At 40.1% G+C, this 26,863-nt stretch overlaps 1 protein-coding gene across 2 annotated transcripts; it reads left to right on the top strand.

The window, feature by feature from the left end:
- The first annotated feature begins 1,269 nt into the window (after window positions 1-1,269).
- LOC120249208 (solute carrier family 22 member 10-like) lies at window positions 1,270-26,451 on the top strand. 2 transcript variants are annotated; one of them, XM_039257715.1, is made up of 9 exons: window positions 1,270-1,671; window positions 2,611-2,714; window positions 18,933-19,087; window positions 19,187-19,355; window positions 21,056-21,179; window positions 21,643-21,758; window positions 23,877-24,091; window positions 25,662-25,770; window positions 26,244-26,451. In XM_039257715.1, the coding sequence occupies exons 1-9, from the start codon at window positions 1,270-1,272 to the stop codon at window positions 26,449-26,451; spliced, it is 1,602 nt and encodes a 533-aa protein (XP_039113646.1). The 2 variants fall into 2 exon arrangements, with proteins under 2 accessions (XP_039113646.1, XP_039113647.1); XM_039257716.1 differs by lacking the exons at window positions 21,056-21,179; window positions 21,643-21,758; window positions 23,877-24,091; window positions 25,662-25,770; window positions 26,244-26,451 and adding an exon at window positions 23,262-23,296 and having other exon boundaries at window positions 19,187-19,360.
- The last annotated feature ends 412 nt before the right edge of the window (window positions 26,452-26,863 follow it).

The following is a 26,863-nucleotide window of genomic DNA, read 5'->3' as shown; positions in this document are numbered from 1 at the left end:
AAGCCCAACATGGGGCTTGAACTCACAACCCTGAAATAAAGACCTGAACTGAGATCAAGAGTTGGACATTCAACTCACTGAGCTACACAGGTGCCTCTCAATAAACATTTCAATTAAAAAATATCTAGGGATGCTTGGATGGCTTAGTCATTATTAAACATCCAACTTTGGCTCAGGTTATGATCTTGTGGTTCCTGGGTTCAAGCCCCACGCTGGGCCCTGTGCTGACAACTCAGGGCCTGGAGCCTGCTTTGGATTCCATGTCTCCCTCCCTCTCTGCCCCCTCCCTCCCCTGCTCATGCTCTGTCTGTCTCTCTCAAAAATAAATAAGCATTAAAATAAATAAATAAATAAATGAAAAAAATAAAAATAAAAAATACCTAAGGGATTAGAATTTTATATGCAAACTGTAAGTATAAGAAACTTGAAATGGCTATTTAAATATGAGCAAACACATGCTTAAAGTCAAGAAACAGTATCAGAGATAATGAAGCTTCATTCATAATGATGAAACCACCAATTAATCAGGATTCTAAACACTATCCCAGAAAAGATCCTCAAATGTACTATGTAAATGAAAAAAAAAATAAATCTGAGATAATAAGCCTTTACACGAACTTACCACTGCCTTCCTTCTGTGTCTACCTTGCAAGGAATCTAAAATTCCTGGTGTGACTGAAACTGAAGTGTAATATCAGTTACCAAAAGGTAGTAATTGCACCACATTCCACTTTGTTTTGATTAACAACAAAGGACCATATTTATTAATTATCTTAATCTAAATTCAGTCATAAACAAGAAAAATATTTGATTTTTCTTTCCACAGAAAAATCACACAACCATTCTCTTTTTATTGCTCAAATTTCATTTTCTGGAAACGGTTAAGGACTGCATGGTAGGCTTATTTTAGTTTATTTGGAGAGTTACATACATGACAAAGTCCAATGCTAATTTCAGAAGATCACTAAGGGGAAACATGTTCACAGATTAAAACTTTTAACAGATTTCTTTGTCAACAGAAGTGTCTCTGGTAAATTATTTTCTCTACAACTCTACTAAAAAATTAACACTTCCTGATTCCAAGAGGTCTGGGGTTTCTGTTTCCACTGCTCTGTTGCAGGAGAGATGTGAGTGAGGTCTAGTGATAAGAAGCTGGTGTGAGGTCACACTGACTTAGTGTGAATTAATGACAAGAAACCCGTTTCTCCTTTTGAATTTATCTCCATAAAGGCATTGTGTCTCCTCTTGAGGATCACCTCTTCACATTCAATGGCCTTTCAGGAGCTCCTGGATCAAGTTGGTGGCCTGGGGAGATTCCACATCCTTCAGTTAGTTTTAATTGTTCCATATATACTGATGGTATTAAGTCATTTACTTTTGGAGAACTTCACTGCAGCCATTCCTGCTCATCGGTGCTGGGTGAACATCCTTGACAATGACACAGTCTCTGATAATGATACTGGGATCCTTAGCCCCGATGCCCTCCTCAGAATCTCCATCCCATTGGACTCAGAACTGAGGCCACAGAAATGTCAGCGCTTTATCCATCCCCAGTGGCAACTTCTTCATCTGAATGGAACCTTCACCAACATGACTGAGCCAGACACAGAGGCCTGTCTGAATGGGTGGGTTTATGACCAGAGCTCCTTCCCCTCCACCATTGTGTCTGAGGTAAGAGGCCCCTTTTACTTCCTGTGAATACTAGGTCTGGGTATTTAGAATGACAGAAGTTCAAGTTCAAGTTTGAAGAGGTTCAAGTTTTCAGTTACTAGGTAGATATACTATAGTCAGCTCTCTTTCATGCTTTTAGCAAATAGTGATTGCATATCTTCTTTTTTTTAAAAAAATTAATGTTTATTTATTTTTGAGAGAGGAGGGAGGGGGAGAGAGAGAGGAGACACAGAATCCGAAGCAGGCTCCAGGCTCTGAGCTGTCAGCACAGAGTCCGACACGGGGTTCGAATCCACGAACTGTGAGATGATGACCTGAGCCAAAGTCGGGTACTTAACCGACTGAGCCACCCAGGTGCCCCATGATTGCTTATTTTCTTAATTGCCAAGCACTTACATTGAATTTGAGGCCAGTGAAATCAACCAACTAGACATGAATTCCACTATCAGAGGTCTTTAAATAGAAGATGAATGGTGATGATTAGACAAACAGGTACTTGATATAATGTGTTATTTTCTGGTCACTTGTTCTCAGCCTAGTTGCAAATTGGAAAACCCTGTATCAATTAAAAAATAATCTCCATGCCCTGGATACTTCTCAGAGAAGCAAATCAGTGTATTTCACTCTAGATGAAAAATGCAGGCATCAGTATTCTAGAAAATCCCCTCAATGTTTTCAGTGTGTGGCCAAGATTGAGAATCCCTGAGGTATGGAATGCTAAGTGAATATAAAGATCGACCCTAATACAACCAAGAGATTTAGTTGAAGATTTCTAGAGAAAGTCATGTTTAAATTGAGACTTCGATGATATAGGTAATCCTACATTTAGGAGATGGAGGCTGGAGAGCATGTCCACTGATGGTTATTTTGTAGGAAACGAACACCTAGGGATTGTAAACTGCTATGAAACTCCCCTGTGCTGGTTTCCTTCTCTTTCAGTGGGACCTAGTATGTAGTTATCAGTCGCAGAGATCAGTTGCTCAATTCCTATTCATGGCTGGAATGTTGGTGGGAGGCTTCATAAACGGCCATCTCTCAGACAGGTGAGTGTCTCCAGCTCACTGCTGCCCTTATTCTATGGTGTTTTCATCAGCCTATGATTAACCCTTTGATAAAGAAGTCTTTACTGAGTTCCAATATGCAATCTATACTGTTGTGGGTTACCCTGGTTCCCATGGAGCTAGAGATGGAAGCGGAGAATTATAGCGTGTGATAAATGCCATCTTGTTGCAACAGATATCTCTGTGCAGGACAGAGAAATGATATCTCCATAAGACCTGGGGGCATTTCAGAACAGTATTCATAAGGAGGTACGATAATACTTTTCATTTAGAAAGATGAGAAGGAGTAACCTGTGGGCAGGGAGGGAAACGTACTCCAAGACAGAGGGATCTTGTCTGAAGACAGAGTTAGCACACAGTCAGGAGATAGAGGTCTTCAGCATAAACTAGCAGGGCTGACAGACACGTGCAGAACTCTCTACCCGACAACAGCAGAATACACATGCTTTCCGAGTGTATGTGGAACATTATTCAGGCTAAACTGCATTTAAGCCTCAAACCCAGGAATCAATGGAGTTCAAAAGACCAAAATTATACAAAGCATTTTCTCTGATTACAACCGAGTGAAACTAGAAATCAATAGCAGAAGCAAAGCTGGAAACTTACAACTTCATGGAAATTAAACAGCATGCTTACAAAAAAAAACCCAATGGGTCAAAGAAGAAATCACAAAGGAAATTCGAAAAGACTCAAAGATGAATTAAATAAAAAATCCCACGTACCAAAACTTACGGGATGCAGTAAAGACAGCGCTCAGTGGAAATGGATAGCTATACACACCTACATTAAAAGGGAAAAAGGAGGAGCACGATTATCCGCAGGCTTATCCGCACATAGAAGCAAGGGTTTATCAGTCATTCACAGACAAAATGCCTTTGTGGGAACCTTGGGATTAAGGTCAGAGGTTTCAAAAGCTCAGCAGAGGCCAAGATGGAAAAAGGCAGCCTTGAAGGCAGGCATACCCTCTAGTAGCAGGCCTGTTGATCATGGTCTTGGCTACGGACCTGAAAGGAGCCTGCCCCCCGCAGACCCAGTTCTAGCCTCCACTTTTCTATGATCTACCACAAGCCTCATCCACCAAGGGACCCAGGAAGTGCCCTGCTCATTGGTGACCTTGGTAATAGACTCACTGTTCTCAGACCCTAGCACAGAACTTACAGCAGTCCTGTGACCTTGCTCACTAGGCTTCAGGACAGTGTTGCTAGTCCAGGGGCCTGGCACAGCCACAACAACCCATACTGCCAGTAAAAAGGCCCATTAACATGGTCTGACTGTGGATTTTTGTCCCTTCACTTTTTTGTCACTTCAAAGCACCTATAGCAGCCACACGACCCAGCTCCAGCCTCACTCAAACGTGATCCTAGTGACGGTTCTATCAGTCTGGGGACTCAGAAGGAGGTCTTCACCTGACAAAGCCAGCTCTAGAGTCAGGACGTGTCTGATCCTTTAAATATAAGGGTGTAAGATCATGAAGACTCAGGCAAATGAGACACCACCAAAGGAAACTAATCAAGCCCCAGGAGCTGCCCCTAAAGAAATGGAGATTCATCAACTTATTTTTTAAATTACTATTATTTTATTTTTTACTTTTTTTATTGTGTGTGGTGTGTGTGTGTGTGTGTGTGTGTGTGTGAGAGAGAGAGAGAGAGAGAGAGAGAGAATCTTAAGCAGCCTTCATGTTCAGCATGGAGCCTGACATGGGGCTCTATCCCACAACCCTGGGATCATGACCTGAACCTGAAATCAAGTTGGATGTTCAACCGACTGAACCTCCCAGAAGTTCCCTTTTTAAATTTAAAAAAAAAATTTTTTTTTTACATTTTTATGTTATTTATTCTTGAGAGAGTGAGACAGAGCATGAGTGGGAGAGTGTCAGAGAGAGAGAGTGAGAGACAGAATCTAAAGTAGGCTCCAGGCTCTGAGCTGTCAGCACAGAGCCAGAAGTGGGGCTAGAACCCACGGACCATGAGATCATGATCTGAGCCAAAGTCATACACTTAATTGACTGAGTCACCCAGGTGCCCCATTTTAAAAAATTTTCCATCAACTTCTTGAGAATTCAAAATACAGTAAAACCTTAGGTTGTGAATAACTTGTTCTGTGAATGTTCCACATGGCTAGGAAGCATTTCTAATAAATGTTAACTTGGTAAATGAGTGATGTCTTGCAATATGAGCAGTACATGGTGCCAAATGTCACATGATAACAACTGAACTGAATGTTCTTCTCTCTTTCTCTCTCACTGTGGAATTGTGTGTGATTATCTACCATGCTCGGATGCTTGGTTTCGGGCCACAGTGTTTGGCAAAAATCAGTGATTTTTCAGAATGTTACAAGGTGTCAAGAACTGGCTCTAGTGTATTTTTTTTTGTCACTTCAAAGCACCTATAGACAGTCCTTTTCTTTTCCATAAGAGAGTAAGCTTAGGAATGCTTTGTTTCATTCTAAGTCAGGCTGCCTGCCGATATAGACCCTTTCCTCTGCTGCCTTATTGCCAGTTACATTATATGACAAGAGTTTGTTAGTACTGTATTGTAGTCAACATCCGTGTGAGTGTATACAATGGCCCCCATGCAGAAAAAGGTTGAAAAGAAAGGCAGTAAGAAGGATATGATTATGGAGGAAGTTAAGGAGGAAATCATCGAGAAGTATGACTGAGGTAAGCAAGTGTCCGAAATTGCAACATTTTATAAGAAGTCTACCTCTGAATTTCATCTGCAGAGGAGAAATAGAAAGAGGCAGAGGAACCCTTCACGTCATAGGAGATTAGGGAGACAAGTAAAATGTGGGAAACAGTGAAATATTTTGTAGAAAAGCACCACCCAAATAAGGCGGTAGCAGTGAGAGTGATGTTTAATGACAATGTAATGTCACATTTCTGTAAACTCCTCAAAAGAAGACAAAAACAAGTGTCATTGGATAAATTCCTTGGTAAAGTTGAACAGAAAGAAAAAGATTCCACTGAGCCAATAGATAGCAGTGATTCTCTTAGCGATAGTGAAAGTCATCCTACAAAATAACCATCCTCTCTTTTGTCTCCCCCCACACCAGACACGAAGGTTTTTAAAGGTAAGTGCAGGTTAATTTGTTTATTTTTCTTTATATTTTGTATTTTCTTTATCATTTTGTATTACGTTACAATATTGTAATCATTTTTATATGAATATTTTGAGGTTGTGGAACAAGTTGTCTGAGTTTCCATTATTTCTCAGGGGGAAATTCATTTTGATATACAAGTGCTTTGAGTTATAAGCATGTTTCCAGAATGAATTATGCTCAGAAATCAAGGTTTTACTGTAATTATCTTAAAGAAGTTCAAGAAATATAAGAAAGCACAGACAACTAGATGAAATCAGGAAAACAGTACATGGACAAAATGAGAAGTGTAATAAAGAAACAGAGAAGATAAAAAAAAAACAACAACCAACTAGAAATCCTGGAACTGAAGAATCCAGTGACTGACCTGAATAATTCAATAGAGAACTTCAACAGTAGACCTGATAATGCAGAAGAAAAAAAAAGTGAACTTCAGGAGAGGTCTTCTGAAATTATCCAGCTAGCAGAAGAGAAAGAAAAAAAGTTGAGCAATAGTTCAAAAAGCATATGGGATGTAAGGGGCAAAATCACATACTGCATGGGACACAAAGAGATAATGTATGCATTATGGATATCCTAGAAGAAAAAGAGAGACAGAAAGGGGTGGAAAGCTTACTTAAAGAAATAATGGCTGAGAACCCCCCAAATCTAGGGAGGGAAATGGACATCTTGATTCATGAAGCCCCAAAGTTTCCAAATAGGTAGAACCCAAAGGGGTCGATGCCAAGCCCAGTAGCTCTAAATTATGAAAAGTTAGATAAAGAGAGAATCTTGAAAGCAGCAAGAAAAAAGCAGTTTTTCACATACAAGGGAGCTCCCAGAAGACTACTGACAGATTTCTCAGCAACCCCACAGGCCGGGAGTGGGTGGGATGTTGTATTCAAACTATGGATAGAAAAAAACCCGTCAACCAAGAAGACTTTATTTGGCAAAACTGTCTTTTCATAGCATATGATTTCATTCACGTGTGGAATTTAGGAAACAAAACAAATGAAAGGAAAAGCGACAAACAAAAAAGGACCCTTAACTATAGAGAACAAGTGGGTGGTTGCCGGAGGGCAGGGTGAACTCGTAAAGGAGATTAAGAGTACATTTACCATGATGAACACTGAGTAATGTACAGAATTGGTGAATCACTATATTGTACGCTTGAAACCTGTATGATTAAAACACATTAAGTATACTGGCATTTAAAAAAACTATAAACAATGAGGCGCCTGGGTGGCTTAGTCAGTTAAGCATCCGACTTTTGCTCAGGTCATGATCTCACGGTTCATGGGTTTGAGCCCCGCGTCGGGCTCTGTGCTGACAGCTCAGAGCCTGGAGCCTGTTTCAGAGTCTGTCATTCCCTCTCTCTCTGACCCTCCCCTGCTCACGCTGTCTCTCTCTCTCTCCTAGAAATAAATAAAATTTAAAAATATATATAAAAAAATTAAAAAAACTATAAACAAATAAATAAAATAAAAACAAGTAAAACCTGAAAAAAAAAAAAAAGAATGAGAGAGAAATAAAGTCTTTAGACAAAACCGAATGTGGGCAGGGGGGAATGTGAGGGCGCCTGGATGGTTCAGCCGGTTAAGTGTCAGACTCTTGGTTTCGGCTCAGGTCATGATCTCACGGTTCTTGGGTTCAAGCCCCACGTCAGGCTCTGCAACAGTGTGGAGCCTGCTTTGGACTCTCTCTCTCTCCCTCTTTCTGTTCCTTCTTGGCTCTTGTTCTCTCTCTGCTCTCTTTCTCTCAAAATAAATAAACTTAAAAAAAAAACAAAAACCAAAAACCCTGAGGGAATGTGTTACTATTAGACCTGTCTTATAAGATGTGCTGAAGGAATTTCTTCAAATTGAAACAAAAGGGAAGTAAACAAACAGCAAGAAAGTTTATAACAGGGTTGGAGAGTTCCTGGTCCAAGACGGTGACAGAGAAAGACCCTGAAGTCCCCCTTCCATGGAACACACCAAACTACACCTATATATTGAACACTTCCTCCTGAAGAAGAACTGAGAACCAACTGAACAGCACCACAGGAGACAGACAAAAAGGTAAGGAAAGCAGCAAGAGAGACCGGAAACGTGATGACAAAGAGAACCCCTTCCCTGACGCTGTGAATGGCAGTGGGGAGGGATAGTGTTGAAGGACTGGGAACAGATTCCTCTGTCCTTGGGCGCAGAAAAAGAAAAAATAAAAAAGGAACTAATATTACACTGTATAATAACTAACTGGAATTTAAATAAAAACTTGAAAAGGAAAAAAAAAATAATTAAAAAAAGAAAAAAGCAGAATGACTAGAATGACACCAGCCAAACAGGAGAAGCTGTGGGAAGACTCTCCAGGTCGGGGGGACTGGAGAATTACATGGCGTATGTAATTCCCCCTCTACCTTCAATGCCCAGAGGAGGGCAGGGTCTGGATGCCATAACTGGCTTGCTGCCTCCGTGAGATCTGGACCCACAAGCCCCCACCAGCCCTGGCTGAGCTGGGGCACAGAAAATAAGCTACAGATTGTTTTCCTTTCATGTCTTCCTTCTTTTTCTTTAAAAGGCCATGGTTTAAAAAAGAGAGTGGCGTATCAAAGAGCCAGCCCTAGAACTTTGCCAAGCAGGGTGGAGACGGGCCGCTAGAATGGTCCTCAGGAGAGTGGGGCGGCTGAACACGGTCCACACTCCCCTTCCACCTTGAAAGCACACACCAGAGCATGGTCTGGGCCCCCTAACCAGCATGTCACCTCGGTGAGACCTGGGCCTCTAGCCCACACCATCCCCAGGCATCCCACCAAGGACAGTGTGCCCTGGTTTTATTTGTTTTTGTTTCATTTTATGGATTTGTTTATATATATATTTTAATTCCAGTATAATTACTTTGTTTGGTCGCTATGGCCCCAGTCTCTGTACTAAGGGAACACAGGGACAAAGGGTCCCAGAACACGTGGACTCCAGTAGGCTTGCTAGGACATCTCTGCTGCAGAGCACTCTGGAACCTCTTAGCTGATGTCCACTTCAGATCCAGATGGAGTGCCCTGGGAACCCCGGGCCCATGCTTGCATCAGTTTCAGCCTCTCTGCCAGGGCGACCACTGTCTGGAGTGCCCCAGGACACTTGCACCCACACTGGTCTCAGCTCCTGTCATCTGGCCAGGACATCCCCTGCACCGAACACCTCGAGACACACTGGCTTGCACCCAGTTCGGCTTCAGCTGCCCCGGCAGGGCATAGTTTGCATGAAGAGCCCAGGGACCACACCGAGCTATGCCCATTTTCGCTTGTCTCCTTTCAAGATCTCCCCTGTGCACAAGGCCCCAAGACCTTCTGGTTTGTGCCCTGCCTCAGCTCCAGCTACTTCTTCTGTGTGCCCTCTGTGCAAAAAAATCCCGGAACCTCCCAGTTTACGTATGCTTCCACTTCAGCTATTCTGCCAAGGTGACCGCTGTGTGTAGGGCCTCCTGTCTCCTCCTCCCCCAGATTGCACTCACTTTAGTTTCAGCAACCCTGTCAAGGGACCCTCTGCAGAGAGAACTCAGGGACCTTCTAGCCCACATACTACATCAGCTCCAGCCACCCTGCCAAGGTACCCCCTGCACACCATGCCTGGGACACCCTTGTTTTGCACCCATTTCAGCTTCACCTGCCAGGGGGCCTTCAACACAGAGAACCCTGAACACTCCAGCCTGCCCAGCTTTGGCTGTTTTGACAGGGTGCCTGCTACGTGGAAAGCCCCAGGACACCCAGCCCACACGAGCCACAGGTCCAGGCGTCCAGCGAAAGTCACCAGGCATGCATAGTCTACACTGGAGACAATCAGACACAAGACTATTCCTTCAAGTTTAGGAGACGTGGCTGTTCTGCCAAATCCTTAAAAACAAACACAGGAAGTCAAGCAAAATGGGGAGACAGAGGAACATTCTCTAAAAGAAAAAAAAAGGAAGAAAACTTCAGAAAAAGAATGAAATTAAATGGAAATAAGCAATATGCCTGATAAAGAATTTAAAGTAATGATGATAAAGATACCAGACTGGAGGGGCGCCTGGGTGGTTTAGTCGGTTAAGCGTCCAACTTTCGCTTAGGTCATGATCTCGCGGTTCGTGGGTTTGAGCCCCGCGTCGGGCTCTGTGCTGACTGCCAGCTCAGAGCCTGGAGCCTGTTTCAGAGTCTGTGACTCCCTCTCTCTCTGATCCTCCCCTGCTCACGCTGTCTCTCTCTCTCTCCTAGAAATAAATAAAACATTAAAAAAAACTTTAAAAAAAAAAGATACCAGACTGGAGAGAATGGAATAACTCACCATACCTTCAATAAAGAGATAGAAAATATTAAAAAAGACCAGTCAGAGTTGAAGAATACAATCACTGAAATAAAAAACACGCTAGAGGGAATCAACCGTAGGTTAGAGGATGCAGAAGAACCTATCAGTGATCTAGAAGACAGGGTAATGGAAAGCACCCAAGCTGAACAGCAGAAAAGGGAAAAGGATTTTTTAAATAATGAAGATAGGTCAGAGAAAGACAGATATCATATGATTTCACTTGTACATGGAATTTGAGAAACTCAGCAAATGAACATAGGGGAAGGGAAGGAAAAATAAGATAAAAACAGAGATGGAGGCAAACCATAAGAGACTCCTAAATACAGAGAACAAACTGAGGGTTACTGGAGAGGGGGGTGAGGAGAGGATGGGTTAAATGGGTGACAGGCATTAAGGAGGGCACTTTTCGGGATGAGCACTGGGTGTCATATGTAAGAGATGAATCACTGGGTCCTACTCTTGAAGCCAAGACTACACTGTATGTAAACTTGAATTTAAATAAATTTTTAAAACGATACAATAGGCCAAGTGATTTCTTGAACAACATCAAGTGAACAAACATGCACATTATAGGGGTCCCAGGAGAAAAAAAGAAAGAAAGGCCTAGAAATCTTATTTGAATAATAACTGAAAACTTTCCTAACCTGGGGAAGGAAATAGACGTCTAAGTCCAAGAAGCAAAGAAAATTACAAACAAGTTGAACTTAAAGAGACCCATACCAGGGCACGTAATGAAAATGACAGAAGTTAAAGATAAAGAGAGAATCTTAAAAGCAACAAGAAAGAAACCAAAAGTAACCTACAAGGGAAAACATACAAGGCTGTCAGCTGATTTTTCAACAAGCCAGAAGGGAGTGACATGATATATTTGAAGTGCTGAAAGGAAAAAAATCTACAGCCAAAAATACTCTCTCTGGCAAGGTTATCATTCAGATGTGAAGGGGAGATAAAGAGTTTCCCAGACAAACAGAAATAAAGGTGTTTATCACTACAAACGTATCTTACAAGAAATGTTAAAGGGAGGATTTTTTTTAAGTGGAAAAGAAATAGGTATAATTAGACATAAGAAAACTATGAATAAAAGATGGAAAATATGACAAGATATATGTAAAATGTGGAGGAGATAAAAGAAAGGGAAAAGGAAAACCAAAAGAAAAGGAAAAGAAGAAAGAAAAAGGAAGGCTTTTTCTGTTTTTTTTTTTTTTTAATAAAGAATCTGTATGAATTTGAAGGACCCATCAAATTAATATAGACTACGATTTACTTAGGAAACATCACATGTAACAATATGTGAACCTCATGGTAATCACAAACTTACAAACTTAAAACCTATAATAGATACACAAAAGATAAAGTGAAAGAAAGCCAAACATAAAATTACAGAAACTCATCAATCACAAAGAAAAAGAACAGTAAAAGAAAAAAGGAAGAGAAAAGAACTACAGAAACAGTCAGAAAACAGTGACAATAAGTACATACTTATCAATAATTACTTTAAATGTAAATGAGCTAAACACTCCAATAAAAAGACATAAGGTGGTGGAATGGATTAAAAAAAAAAAACTAGACCCATCTATATGCTGCCTATAAGAGACTCATCTCAGACCTAAAGACACATGCAGACTGAAGGTGAAGGGATGTAAAAAGATATTCCATGCAAATGGAAGCAAAAAATAAACAACAACAAACTGAGGCAGTAATCCTCATATCAGACAAAATACACTTTAAATAAAGACCAAAAAAAAAAAGGTAAAGAAGGACATTACTAATGATAAAGAGATCAAACAAACAAGAAGATACAACAGTTGCAAATAACTATGAATCCAACACTGCAGGACCTAAAAACAAAGCAAATATTAACAAGTTTAAAGAGAAAAGTTGATGATAATACAATAATAGTAAGAAACTTCAACACCCCACTTACATCAATGGATAGATCTTCCAGGCAGAAAATCAACAAGGGAACAGTGTCTTTGAATGACACATTGAACATAACAGGTGGACATAACAGATATATACAGAACATTCCATCTAAATACAATGGAATATACATTCTTTTTGAATGCACATGAAACATTCTTCAGAATAGATAATATATTAGGTCATAAAACAAGCCTCAATAAATTTGAGAAGACTGAAATCATATGATGCATGTTTTCTCACCACAACAATATGAAACTAGAAATAAATCAGAAGAAAAAAATGGAAAAAACCCACAAATATGTGGATGATAAACAACATGATATGAAACAACAATGGGTCAATGAAGCATTCAGACAAGAAATAGAAAAATACATGGAGACAAATTTAAATGAAGGCACAATGGTCAATAATCTTTGGGACACAGTGTAAACAGTTATAAGAGGGAAATAGCAATACAGGCCTGCCACAAGAAACAAGAAAAAGCTCAAATAAACAACTTAACCTTATGCTGAATGAACTAGAAAAAGAAAAACAAACAAAGGCCAATGTAAGTAGAAGGAAGGAAATAATAAAGATCAGAGCAGAAATAAATGACATAGAGACTAAAAAAGAAATCAATGAAATCGAGAGCCAGTTCTTTGAAAAGATAAACAAAATAGATAAATCCTTAGCCAGAATCATCAAGGGGAGGAAAAAAAAAAGAATCAAATAAAATCAGAAACGAGAGAAGTCACAACTGACCACAGAAATACAATGGATTATAAGAGAAAAAAAAAAGAAACATATATTTGGACAACCTGGAAGAAATGGATACATTCCTACAAACACTCAATCTTCCAAAATTGATTCAGGGAGACATAGAAAATTTGAACAGACTGATTACAAGTAACAAAGTTGAATTGGTAATTAAAAAAAAAACTAGCAAAAAGAAAAAACAAAACAAAACACAAAACACTAGCCACTCCTGACCCTACTCCTGCAAAAGTCCAAGACCAGGATTCACAGGTAAAGTCTACCAAACATTTAAAGAAGAGTTAACACCTCAAACATTAAAAAAAAAAAAAGAAGAGGAAATAAAGCTTCCAAATACATACTATGAAGCTAGCATTACCCTGATACTAAAAGCAAAGATACCACACACACAAAAAAAGAAAACTACAGGCCAACATCTAAGCATAGATGCAAAAATCCTCAATAAATATTAGCAAACTGCATACAAGAGTACATTCAAAAGATCATTCATCATGATCAGGTGGAATTCATTCCATGGATGCAAGGGTTTATGGTTCAATATTCACAAATCAATCAATGTAATATACCTTATCCACAAAATGAAGGATAAAAATCATATTATCATCTCAATAGATGCAGAAAAAGCATTTGACAAAATTCAACATCAATTCATGATAAAAACTCAATAAAAGGGGGTTAGAAGGAACATACCTCAACATAAAGGCCAAAAATGAGAAACCCACAGCTAACATCGTACTCAATGTTGAAAAACTGAAAGCTTTTCCTCCAAGATCAAGAACAAGACAGAATGCCCACTCTTCCACTTTTATTCAACATAGTACTGAAAGTGCTAGCCATAGCAATCAGACAAGAAAAAGAAATAAAAGGCATTCATATTGGTAAAGAAGTTAAACTGTCACTATTTGTAGATGACAGGGTACCATACACAGAAAATCCTAAGAACACTACCAAAAACCTCCTAGAAGTACTAAATAAATTCAGTAAAGTTGTAGGACTTTAAATACCCAAATTAAAACCCAGAAATCAATAGCATTTTACACACTAATAACAAAATAGCAGGAAAATAAATTAAGAAAACAAAACCACTTACAATTGCACCAAAAAAAAAAAATACCTTGGAATAAACTTAACGAAGAACGTGAAAGATCTGTACTCTAAACCATGAGAGACTCTTGAATGCTGAGAACAAACTGAGGACTGATGGGGGTGTGGGGAAGGGGAAGGAGGGTGATGGTATGGAGGAGGGCACTTGTGGGGATGAGCACTGGGTGTTATATGGAAACCAACTTGACAATAAACTATTAAAAAATAAAAAAATAAAAACATTAAAAAAATAAAACTGATGAAAGGAATTGAAGATGACACAAACAAATGGAAAGAAATTCCAGGCTCATGGATTGGAAGAACAAATATTGTTAAAATATCCATATTATCCAAAGCAATCTATAGATTCATTGTGACCCCTATCAAAATACCAACAGTGTTTTTTGTTTGTTTGTTTGTTTTTTGTTTTTGCAAAACTAGCATAATTAATACTAAAATTTGTATGGAACCACAAAAACTCTGAATAGCCAAATCTATCCTGAGAAAGAAAAACAGGCCTAGAAGTATTACAATCCCAGATTTTAAGATATACTACAAAGCTGTAGTAATCAAAACAGTATGGTAATAGCACAAAAATAGACATATAGATCAATGAAACAGAATATCAGAATAGAGAGCTCAGAAATAAGCCCATGATTATATGGTCAATTACTCTATGACAAGGGAAGCAAGGATATACAATTTGCAAAAGACAGTCTCTTCAATAAATGGTTCTGGGGGAAGTGGACACCTACATGGAGAAGAATGAAACTGGACCACTTATTAACAATCTACACGAGGATAAACTCAAAATGGATTAAGCACCTAAATGTGAGACCTAAATTGTTTTTTATTTAAAATTTTTTTTATGTTTTATTTATTTCTGAGAGACAGAGAGACAGCATGAACAGGGGAGGGTCAGAGAGAGAGGGAGACACAGAATCTGAAGCAGCCTTCAGGTTCTGAGCGAGCTGTCAGCACAGAGCCTGACGCAGGGCTCGAACCCGCAAACGATGAGATCATGACCTGAGCCTCAGTCAGATGCTTAACCGACTGAGTCACCCAGGCGCCCCTGTGAAACCTAAAATTGTAAAAGTTCTGGAAGACAGCACAGGCAGTAGTTTCTCTGCATTGCTGTAACAACATTTTTCTAGATAGGTCTCCCCAGACAAGGGAAACAAAAGCAAAAATAAACTATTGGGACTACATCAAGATAAAAACTTCTGCACAGCCAAAGAAACAATTAGCAAAAACAAAAGACAACCTACTGAATTGGAGAAGATATTTTCAAATGACATATCCAATAAAGGGTTAGTATCCAAAATATATAAAGAACTGATACAACTCAACCCTCCAAAAAACAAATAATCCAATTAAAGAATGACAGAAAACACAAACAATCATTTCTCCAAAGAAAACATACAGATGGCCAACAGGCACATAAAACGATGCTCAACATCACTCATCATCAGGGAAATGCAAATCAAAAGTACAATGAGATAGTACTTCACACCTGTCAGTATGGCTACAATCAAAACCACAAGAAACAACAAGTGTTGGTGAGGATGTAGAGAAAAAAGGAAGAATCACACTGTTGGTGGAAATGTAAACTGGTACAGCCACTGTGGAAAAGAGTATGTAGTTTCCTCCAACAATTAAAAATAGAAATACCATACGATCTAATAATTCCACTGTTGGGTATTTACCTTAAGAAAATGAAAACACGAATTCAAAGTGCATACTCTTCTGTTTATTGTAGCATTGTTTACAATAGCTAAGATGTGGCAGCAACTTCAGTGTCCATTGAAAGATGAATGGATAAGAAAGATGGACTATTAAGCTGTCATAATAAAGGATGAGATTGTGCTGTTTGAGAAAACATGGACGGGCCAAGAAAGTATTATACTAAGTGAAATAAATCAGACTGAGAAAAACAAATACCATGTGATTTCACTCACATGTGGAATCTAAAAAATGTATGAACAAAAAAAAATCAGAGTCAGACTTATAAATATGGAGAACAAACTGATGGTTGCCAGAAGGTTTGGGGCTGGATGGGAGGATGGGAAAAATGGGCGAAGGGGAGTGGGCTTCTAGTTATAAAATAATTAAGTCAAGAGACTAAAAGACACAACATAAGAAATAGAGCCAATGATATTGTAATAGCAATGTATGCAGACAGATGGCCGCTATACTTGTGATGAACAAAGTATAGCATATAAACTTGTCAAATCAGTATTCTGTACAGCTGAAATTAATGTAACGATGTGTATAAAGTATGCTTAAAATAAATAAATAGAAAGAAAAGAAAAAGGTATATAAAAGAATAAATCTCACTGTTAACAATAGATATAAAGACAAACAATATTGTAATCCTCTAATAATGGCATGGAAATAACTTTTAACCATGGTGTATAAGTAAAAGATAATGACAGTAAGACTCATCATAAGCACAGAACTTTCTAATGGAAATAATATAAAAAGAGGTAAAATCTGACGTCAATTACAGAAAGTGTGTGTGTGGAGAAATAAAACCTAGAGTTTCTGTGTTGGAGCCTAAAACAGACTTGTAAACTACAAAATATTTTATGTGAACCCCGTGGTAATCAGAAAAAAGTACAATAGGATACACAAAATGTCCACCAATGGATGAATAGATTTTAAAAAATGTGAAAAAAACGTGGTATATGTTTCCAGTAGAATATTATTCTGGCTTAAAATAGAATATATATATATATATATACACATATACATATATATGTATATGTATATGTATATAGAATATATACATATAAATATATACACACACAATGGAATATTACTCACTGTAAAAAGAATGAAATCTTGCCATTTGCAACAATGTGGATGGAGCTAGAGTATATTATGCTAAGCAAAATAAGTCAAAAAAGACAAATACCGGGGCGCCTGGGTGGCTTAGTCGGTTAAGCATCCGACTTTCGCTTAGGTCATGATCTCCCGGTTCATGGGTTCGAGCCCCGTGTCGGGCTCTGTGCTGACTGCCACCTCAGAGCCTGGAGCCTGTTTCAGAGTCTGTGACTCCCTCTCTCTCTGACCCTCCCCTGCTCACGCTGTCTCTCTCTCTCTCCCAGAAATAAATAAAACATTAAAAAAAAACTTAAAAAAAAGACAAATACCGTATGATTTCACTCATATGTGGAATTTAAGAAAGAAAGCAGATGAACATAAAGGAAAAAAGAAAAAATAGAGAGGGAGGCAAACCATAAGGGAGTAGAGAACAAATTGAGGGTTGCTGGAGGGGAGATGGGTGGGGAGTGGGCTAAATGGGTGATGGGCATTATGGAGGGCACTTGTGATGAGCACTGGGTGTTACATGTAAGGGATGAATCACTAAATTCTACCCCTGAAGCCAATATTACACTATATGTAAATTAACTAGAATTTAAATAAAAACTTGAAACAAGAAAAGAAATAGCAGGATGGGTGCCTGGGTAGCTCAGTCAGTTGACAGACCGACTCTTTTTTTTTTTTTTTTTTTAATGTTTGGTTTTGAGAGAGAGAGAGAGACAGAATGCGAGCAGGGGAGAGGCAAGAGAGGGGGAAACACAGAATGTGAAGCAGGTTCCAGGCTCTGAGCTGTCAGCACAGAGACCAACCTGAGGTTTGAACTCGTGAACCATGAGATCACGACCTGAGCCAAAGTTGGGTGCTGAACTGACTGAGTCATCCAGGTGCCCCTAAAGTTTTTTTTTTTTTTTTTAATGTTTATTCATTTTGAGAGAGAGAGAGAGAGAGAGAGAGAGAGATTGGAAAAGAGGGAGACGTGGAGGGGCAGAGAGAGAGGGGACAGAACATCTGAAGTAGGCTCTATGCTGATAGCAGTGAGACCAGGTGGCACTTGAACTCATGAACCATGAGATCATGACCTAAGCTGAAGTCAGATACTCAACCGACTGAGCCACTTAGGTACTCTGGATGATAAAGTTTTAAAACTGTTTGTCTACATTATAAACAGGGATGGTACTCTTGAGATTTCTGTTGTTTCAGTTGTTGATTTGTCAGACTTTCCAGGTACAAAGAGTCACTTGTTAAAATTCTCTAAATTTCAGGGGCGCCTGGGTGGCTCAGTTGGTTAAATGTCCAACTACGGCTCAGGTCATGATCTCACAGTTCGTGGGTTCGAGCCCTGTGTCGGGCTCTGTGCTGACGGCTAGCTCAGAGCCTGGAGCCTGCTTCAGATTCTGTGTCTCCCTCTCTCTCTGACCCTCCCCTGCTCATGCTGTCTCTCTCTCGGAAATAAATAAAACATTAAAAATTTAAAAAAAATTCTCTAAATTTCAGAGTATCCTTTCATTTTTTTCTTAATTTTGTTTGTTTTGTCTTTCCACAAATTCTTTTTTTTTTCTTTTCACATTTTTATTTAAATTCTGGTTACCATACAGTGCAATCATGGCTTCAGGAGTAGAATTCAGTGATTCATCAGTTACCTACAACACCCAGGGCTCATCACACCTGTTCTCCTGATACCCAGCACCCATATAGCCAAGCCGCCAGCCCTCTCCCTCCACCAGCCCTCAGTTTGTTCTCTGTATTTAAGAATCTCTTATGGTTTGTTTGCCTCTCTTTCCCCCCACCCCACCCGTATTGTTGCAGGATTCTCGCACAGAGAGTCGTGACACCGAGGCTTTTCTTTCCGGGAAGCAACTTAATTCGTGCCGGCACCGCTCAGTTCGGTTCGTCCCCAAAGAACTGAGCGGCCCACATCACGTGGCATAGGGTTTTTATACATTTTCTATTTCTTTGTCTCCCATATATGGTAACACACATAAACATGCAGTGTGATTAAGTTGTCTCAGTTTGCAAGGCCATAGGGAATGTAGGCACCTAGGCGCATATCTAGGTGGCCTTGAAGTCTTCTCTCCTCTCTTCATTTTTTTTCTCTCTCCTTAGGGAGGGGTTCCTACCACAATATGTTCATCTGTTTTGTTTCTTAAATTCTACGCAAGAGTGAAATCATATGTTTACTGGAACTTCCCATGGCTCCCGTAATCTAACCTGACTCTCTGTTTCTTAGGTTTGGGAGAAAGTTGATTCTCAGGTGCTGTTTATTACAGCTTACCGTCTTTGGGATGAGTGCAGCGTTTGCTCCCAGCTTCCTCATCTACTGCTCACTACGCTTCCTGTCAGGCTGTTGCTCCATCGGCGTCATGACAAACAGTTCTATTCTCCGTAAGTCAACGGTTGTGATCTCCATTTCCCAAGCCTTGAATTTGACCCTGAAATTTCCCCTTTATCTGACGTTACTATCCCAACTGGGTTTTGTTTCAGTCATAGAGTGGATAAGGCCCCAGTCGAAAGTCCTGGCCATAATACTGATAAGCTGTGCCTTAAGCCTGGGACAGGTCCTCTTGGGAGGGCTGGCGTTTGCCTTTCGGGAGTGGCGCACTCTGCAGACGGTGGTGTCCGTACCTTTCTTTGTCTTCTTTCTCTCCTCAAGGTATGGCCCTTCTTTCTCTTTTTGTCTTATGGAAACCTGGGATGAAAATGAAGACTGAATTGGAATATATTGATTTTCTTATTCCCTGGACCTTTTCTTTTTTTAATATTTTTATTTATCTCTAGGAGAGAGAGAGACAGCGTGAGCAGGGGAGGGTCAGAGAGAGAGGGAGATACAGACTCTGAAATAGGCTCCAGGCTCTGAGCTGCCAGTCAGCACAGAGCCCGACGCGGGGCTCGAACCCACGAACCGCGAGATCATGACCTGAGCGAAAGTCGGACGCTCAACCGACTGAGCCACCCAGGCGCCCCGATCCTGGACCTTTTCTTATTGTCTGGGCCTAAAACCCATGTCTCTTATCTGTTCCAACCTGTGCAGTTTGATAAGCAGAGCAGGAAGTAACAATGACCTTTCAGCCTGGGAGTTCTAGGTGTTTCTGTTTGGCCATCTTCAGAAAAATATAGTCTACAAGTCTAGAAAGTATAGTTTATATTAAAGAAAATAATATTGGAATAACTCTATGACCGTGACACTGGGTAAGACTTAACAAAACAAAACAAAACAAAACAAAACAAAACAAAACAAAACAAAACAAAATAAAAACCTAGAACTCCTAGGCTCAGGTTATGATCTCGCGGTTCGTGAGTTCGAACCCTGTGTGGGGCTCTGTGCTGACAGCTCAGAGCCTGGAGCCTGCTTTGGACTCTGTGTCTCCCTCTCTCTCTGCTGTTCTCTCACTACTCTCTCTCTCTCTCAAAAATAAACAGTAAATATTTTTTAAAAATATAGACTCAAATATTTCAAAAAGAAATGCCTTTAATTCTTTTTTGGCTTTGGAATGAAGGAGGTTATGGTAAAATTTTCAGGTTTTAATTTTTGTAGGTGAAATTGGATAAAAGGAAGAAGCAGCAAATTTATTCATGTAGCCGTTTGATAAAAGAGAAACAGTGTTTCTTCAGTACTAAAACCTGGCATGCAGATTGGATGATTTATTTACATCATGTGTTCAGCACTCCCTTTTTGCTTAAATGATTTTAACAAACATTTATTTATGCATAACCTCATCCCTATAGTTAAAACCATCTAAAGGAGAGTCAGATTTAGTTTCTCAGAAAGATGAGCTCAGAGAGAGAGAGGAGGATGTAATCCATGCCAGACTCATCCATTATGTCAATATATCCTCATAATAACCCTAATGGGTACTACTCTACCCATTTTATTGATAAGAAAACTGAGGTGGATGTAAATAAGTAACTGACTTATGTAGTAAGTTACCAACATAGTGGCAGGAATACTTCTTTGTTGGGCTTTAAGCTTATATAATTTGGTGACTTCCTTTTTTTTTTTAAAGACTATATATTATGAGCACAAATTTGATAGAACTCATGCCAAGCTTTGGAAGGGAATTAATGCGTGTGAGGAACTCTCAAGCTTAAGCTCCCTAAGCTTCTTTGAAAGTCTGCTGAGTAAGCAGAGAAGTGAGTTGGCTCTGAAGTCTTTATTCCTAACCATGAAGATGTACTGCAATGAACTGGTCTTTCTCATATTTTCCTAGTATTTATGAAATAAAACTTGAGTTTCTGTTTCTAACTCAACAAGTGGTGGATATTGGGTGGGAGGCAAAAACATCTGTAGTCAATCGTCATAAGACAAATAAGCAAGAGAAAGTTGACTGCACTTGTGTGCTCTTCCTCCTTCAGGTGGCTTGTGGAATCCGCTCGGTGGCTGATTATCAACAATAAACCAGACGAGGGCTTGAAGGAACTTAGAAAAGTTGCACACAGAAACGGAATGAAGAATGCTGGAGAAACCCTGACCATAGAGGTGAGCAGGAGATGGAAGATGATTAGTGGGTTGGAGGGAAGACACAAGTTGACAATGCCTTCTCCTTATTGAGATAGAAAAGCCATTTTCCTAAAAAGGGTAGCCAAGAAGGTGAGCCCAGTTCCCTTCTCTTTTACGGCCACCTCCCAAAGAAGCAGCTTTGAACACTGTGCAACAACCTCTTCCTTAAGTTGGCTTCCTGATCTGAATCTATAATCCATAACTCTCATGGATGGCTTGCCCCTCTCTGTGGCCTCATTTTCAAAATATCATTTTTGCTGCTTCACATCCTGGAGTCCCCTTAACTCTCTACATATTCCTTTGTATCCCTTTCACGCCTGTGATTGCATGAAGTTACGCTGGAAAGAAAGGGAGCATAGCTCTCTTGTCCTATTGGATGTGGTCGCTCATCACAATGTCTGGCACTATGTGGGCAAATGATACATGTTTGTTGCTGTTTAAGGCTTTAAGATCTATCATGAAAGATGAGCTGGAGGCAGCACAGACCAAAACTACTGAGTGTGACTTGTTCTGCACCCCCGGCCTGCGTAAGATAAACTGTCTTCTGCTATTTGTGAGGTGGGCTTCTCATAGTGCATGACAACGTTAGAAATGTGGGGACATGAATCAATTTATTTCAAAGGTTATAAACAGTGGTGTGTGTGTGTGTGTGTGTGTGTGTGTGTGTGTTGATTTGGAGATAAAAGATGGCGAAAACATACCAAGCATTGCAGCGCTTAGAGACGGGCAAAGGGTTATAAAAAGACTTGCACGGAACTGACTATATGATGAGTTAATTGTGTTGTGTTCCTCCACAATCTCATCACTGGAGATGGATGGTGATGACTTCCAACCACAGTACAGATTTTGACACGTAGTTTCCTTCGTTTTTTTCCAATTTTAATTGAAGACCATGTTACCAATAGTAATGCAAAGAGATCATGAATACATACAGCTCGATAAACAGTTCAATGTGTAAAAATGTAACCAACGCCCAGATCAAGATAGAAAATCCCACTTCCCCAAAAGGTCCCTTCATAGATCACCTACACTGAGAATCATCATCACACTGGCTCACCCTCATTCCCTCCTCAGGGTCCACTCGCACACCAAATAAAACTTACCAACTTACCATCACCACAGAGGAGTGTTGCTTAGTCTTGACTTGCACATATTGTAAATGATAAACTGGTTTTGTGGCAGACCCCTTTCTTCAAGTATATTTATGCCAGATTCATCCATTTTGTCCCAGGTAGCAGTAGGTGGCTATAATCCCTAATGTCTCAGTTTTCCATTAGATGAACATACTACAATTTCTTTATGTACTTTGATATTGCTGGGCTTGTATTTGTTTCCAAGTTGGGGCATTGGCAGTAGGACTTCTCCAGAAAATCTTTTACATTATCTCTTGAGGGATATAAGTCTTTACTTTGGTAGGGTTGGGGGGATTTTAACTATAATTCCGACTTTTTTCAAGATTTACCCCCCCCCCCCACACAAAAGGCATATGGGATGATACATTATATATCCACTGCCAAGCTTAAGAAAGTAACTATTGAATTTTACCATTTACTTCTTCCGAGGCATACCCAAGGAGACTGTGACTTCATCTTTTTATTTATTTATTTATTTTTTAAATTTTTTAATGTTTTTTTTTTTTTTAAATTTATTTCTAGGAGAGAGAGAGAGACAGCGTGAGCAGGGGAGGGTCAGAGAGAGAGGGAGTCACAGACTCTGAAACAGGCTCCAGGCTCTGAGCTGGCAGTCAGCACAGAGCCCGACGCGGGGCTCAAACCCACGAACCGCGAGATCATGACCTAAGTGGAAGTTGGACGCTTAACCGACTAAGCCACCCAGGCTCCCTGACTGTGTCTTCATCTTATTGGACTGTGCTTTTACACTTTTCTCCTATCAACTAGGCTACAGGCTCAAGTTTCTGAGTCCTAAACAATCTGATTGGAAACAACAGTAGAGATAATTGTCAAGAAAGGACTTAACTTGCATAGAATTGCTGTGATTTGTGTGTGATTCTTGGGCTGTAATGTCTAAAACTAGCTCTCTCTGGGTATAGCAGATCATTAAACTGGACTCCTGTCTCTTTGATGCTTTCTGAGTAAATTGTAGATCCCCAGTAGGAACCTTTAATTATATTTCCTGTGGCACAGGTGGTGCATGTTTGCTGGAATTCTGACATTTTTCCTTAGCACTAGGAAATCATATGTGAACCTTAAATTCCCTAGAACTGTGTCAGAACCTAGGATACTGCACCCTCAGATAAATCACTGGTTGACTAAAAGGAAAGTTCTTCACGGTATTGGGGTTGAAGGAGGATAGGGAGGACTCATAGCACACTGATAACCCTCATAAAAGAAATTCTGCCCCCCATCCCAGGTTTTAATCTTTCTGTATGTCATCCAGTCTGGTGGCTGGGTCAAGCTATGTTTCCCAGTCATCGCCAACTCTTTGCTTAGGGCGTCAGACTAAAGAACAACAGAAGAATATCATTTTTATACATTGCCAGGCAATTACTTATGCTAACTTTAATATTATCACCTTAAAACAACGTATTATGCACATCAGACTGGGCCTTTATTCTTTAATTCTGACCACTAGCTGTCTGGGTTAATATAGTCATTAACTGCAGCACATAGGCTTTAAATCTTACGGCATGTGTCTTTCCTCTTTTGTTCACTACAGATTTGCAAACACAATCCCCTTTTATGGCATCGTTTTGAATCTACAGCACTTTGGGAGCAATATTTTCCTGTTCCAGATAGTCTTTGGAGCTCTCACTGCCTTGGTCCGATGTCTTCCTCTTTTAGTACTGAATTATATGGGCCGTCGAACAACCCAGACACTTTTCATGGTCCTCACAGGACTTCTTATTTTGGCCAACACCTTTGTGCCCCAAGGTGAGAGAAGGCTGGACTTTGGGGGAAAGCAGTGTCTTTGGGGATTGCATTGGTCACACTTGTCTGAAGCCAGGAGTAAAAAGAGGTGTCAATTGAGAGCTAAGTATTCCCCTAAACCAATCTGAGGGTTCAAAGAAAACCCTTCTAGGAAGTTGTTGGGAAGGGAATCAAAGGGCCACAAAGGGCAGCTCAGGCATATATTTATCTTTATCACATCCTAGAAGTATCTAGAAACTGGTGCCATTTATTTCTGACAGCTTCTCTAGGATGGCAATTGATCACATGCCCTTTGACCTTTCATGCTTTTAGTAACCAGCATGAAGGGCCTAGACCTTGCAAGTGTATCCCACGTGACAACACAATGTGCTCACAGGCTCTGCCTGGGCTTTTCATTGTCAGCTTTGATGACTAGCCTACTTCCTGATTGGTATGTATCCATGTGTGAATGTGGTGATAGTCACCATTACAACTGCCCTTGCTTCTGGGAGTCTTCTTGACTTCCAGAAAGTGAAAATTTTCCCTTTTTTTTCAAGTAGCAAAGGAGTGTACCACAGGAACAAGGAATTAAGCAGATTAAAAGCCTAGTCCATTCCCTGTTAGATGACTTTGTAAGTTAATAGGATGATGGTCTGTAATGACCGGAAGAACCTTGTGGGCACTACACTTCAGCAATGTCCCAATGCAGCTATGTCCCAATATGCTTTACAGCATTACAGATTGGTAGACTCTCCTCCTCACAATATCATTAATGATGCAAGCTTACTCCCTTACAGTAGAGTATTTTCCAGCATTATAAAGCTATAATTAGATTTCTTTTTGTATTGGGCAGAAGACTGATTATCTGAAACCTCTCTTTATTGGTTCCTGAATTCTGACATTTTTTCCCAAATAGAAGTTTCCATTCTTGGTTTGTTATGTCTATCATTCTTGTAGATATGGCTTCTCCTCAGCCTGTCCATTAACAGAATAGCCCTGTCCTTTACTATTCTATTATGCCATACCCACCCCATGACAATTTGGCATCTATACAAGATTGACTGACTCATTCAGGCTTACCTGGGACTTTCCTGGTTTTATCAGTGAAAATATCTTTTACTAAACCCCCCTAATTCTCAGAAAAACCAGGATGACTGGTCACTTTAAATTCTGCACTTTAGTTGTAAGGTTTAGACGACTGTAGAGCTGTCAAGTTTAGAGCTGGGTCTTAGACTCAATTAATTGTCTATATGACTGTCTCATCTTCTACAATAGAGATATAGTACTGGACAGAATAAGTAACAGCAAATTTCTGCCAGACTCACCTCTTCTTCTCCTTCTTTGACAAGTCTCAGATATGCAGGGAGATTTGTTGCAATTTGTCCAGATACTTTTATGTGCTTTTTACTACCTATGTTGAAAATTCTACATTTCTCAGCTTATTAACCACTCCATGCCCTCTAACACTGTAAAATTTCTACAACACATCTCAAACAAACCAGTAACCTACAAGATCTTTTTTTCTGCCTAGATTTGGTGGATGCTGATTCCTTCAGCCCAGATTTCTTAGTCTTACTGGTCTTTCTGTCTCCAGAAATGCAGACCCTGCGTGTGGCTTTGGCAAGTGTAGGAATCGGCTTGGCTGCTGCTTCTTTCACTTCTTTCTCTGTCTACTTTTGTGAGATCGTCCCCACAGTCTTCAGGTATGACTTTACGGATGTTCTGCTGGGGCATAGTATGGGATATTTTCAGCTAATTGGCACTTATTGCGGGAATAAACAAAATAAGACTTGTTTATTACAAAAGCAATCCTTTGTCATTGGGACAGCAATAATATGCTAACAACATTTATAGCCAAAGTTTATTGAAAGCTGACTTTGTGCCAGGCACTGTGCTGAGTAGAACTTGAACGCATCATCTCATTTATCTTCTGAACAACTCTTCAGGGTACATGCATCTTGCATAAAATTATGAAAATGAGCCTCGATACACTTTGAACCTGACAAAGACAGCTAGACAATCATAGAACAGGTCTCAAAAACAAGTGTTTGTCCTAAAAGCCCAGTATTTAACAATTGTGTTCTAGCATCTTTCATTATCAAGTCAAAGGAATGGATCACAAAATCCATGTGCAGATTTTTTACCAGATGCTGAGGTATTGTTGTTTATCCCTCAGGGCAAGAATGTTAGGATTTGAAACACTGGCCAGTAGGGTTGGGGCCACACTGGCTCCCCTCTTGATGATCCTACAAGCATATGTTTCCACTTTGCCCTGGATCACCTATGGAGCCTTTCCCATCACTGCTGGTCTTGCTGTCCTCTTCCTACCTGAAACCAAGGGTCTGCCTCTGCTTGACACCATCCAAGACCTGCAAAATATGTAAGTAAACTTTCTAGCCATCTTCTGGGAGAAACGGAGTGCCCAGGGCTGTGGGTGAGGAAGGCAAAACACCACGTAAGTCCCTCAGATCACTGAGAAGTTTCAGTCTCGCCTGTGATACTTCCATCTCGGGCCACTGCCTTTCATTGGTTGCAGGGTCACCTCTGTCTCCTGTGAGTTCCAACCTAGTTTTCAAAAATCCCTTCATGCCCAGATCTCATTGGTAGTGGTGAAGAGATAAAAATTAGCTCTGTCACATATAGGAGGATTAGGAGGAACTTAACGGAGGACCATGGCGGAGAGAAGGGGAAAAATAGTTGAAGAGAGGGAGGGAGGCAAACCATGAGAGACTCTTGAATGTTGAGAACAAACTGAGGGCTGATGGAGGTGGGGGAGAGGGGAAGGGGGGTGATGGG

This window comes from Hyaena hyaena, unplaced genomic scaffold (assembly GCF_003009895.1).
Source record: "Hyaena hyaena isolate Hyena2069 unplaced genomic scaffold, ASM300989v1 scaffold_632, whole genome shotgun sequence".
In the NCBI taxonomy this organism is placed as follows: domain Eukaryota; kingdom Metazoa; phylum Chordata; class Mammalia; order Carnivora; family Hyaenidae; genus Hyaena; species Hyaena hyaena.
This window is presented reverse-complemented; position numbering and strand designations above follow the sequence as displayed.

What these genes read in the sequence shown, in the direction of transcription:
- LOC120249208 (XM_039257715.1), top strand. Translation starts at nt 1,270, where the DNA reads ATGGCCTTTCAGGAGCTCCTGGATCAAGTTGGTGGCCTGGGGAGATTC. An exon ending in AACGGCCATCTCTCAGACAG is followed by an intron (nt 2,715 to 18,932) that starts GTGAGTGTCTCC and finishes TCTGTTTCTTAG; the next exon opens with GTTTGGGAGAAAGTTGATTC. An exon ending in TGTCTTCTGCTATTTGTGAG is followed by an intron (nt 21,759 to 23,876) that starts GTGGGCTTCTCA and finishes TGTTCACTACAG; the next exon opens with ATTTGCAAACACAATCCCCT.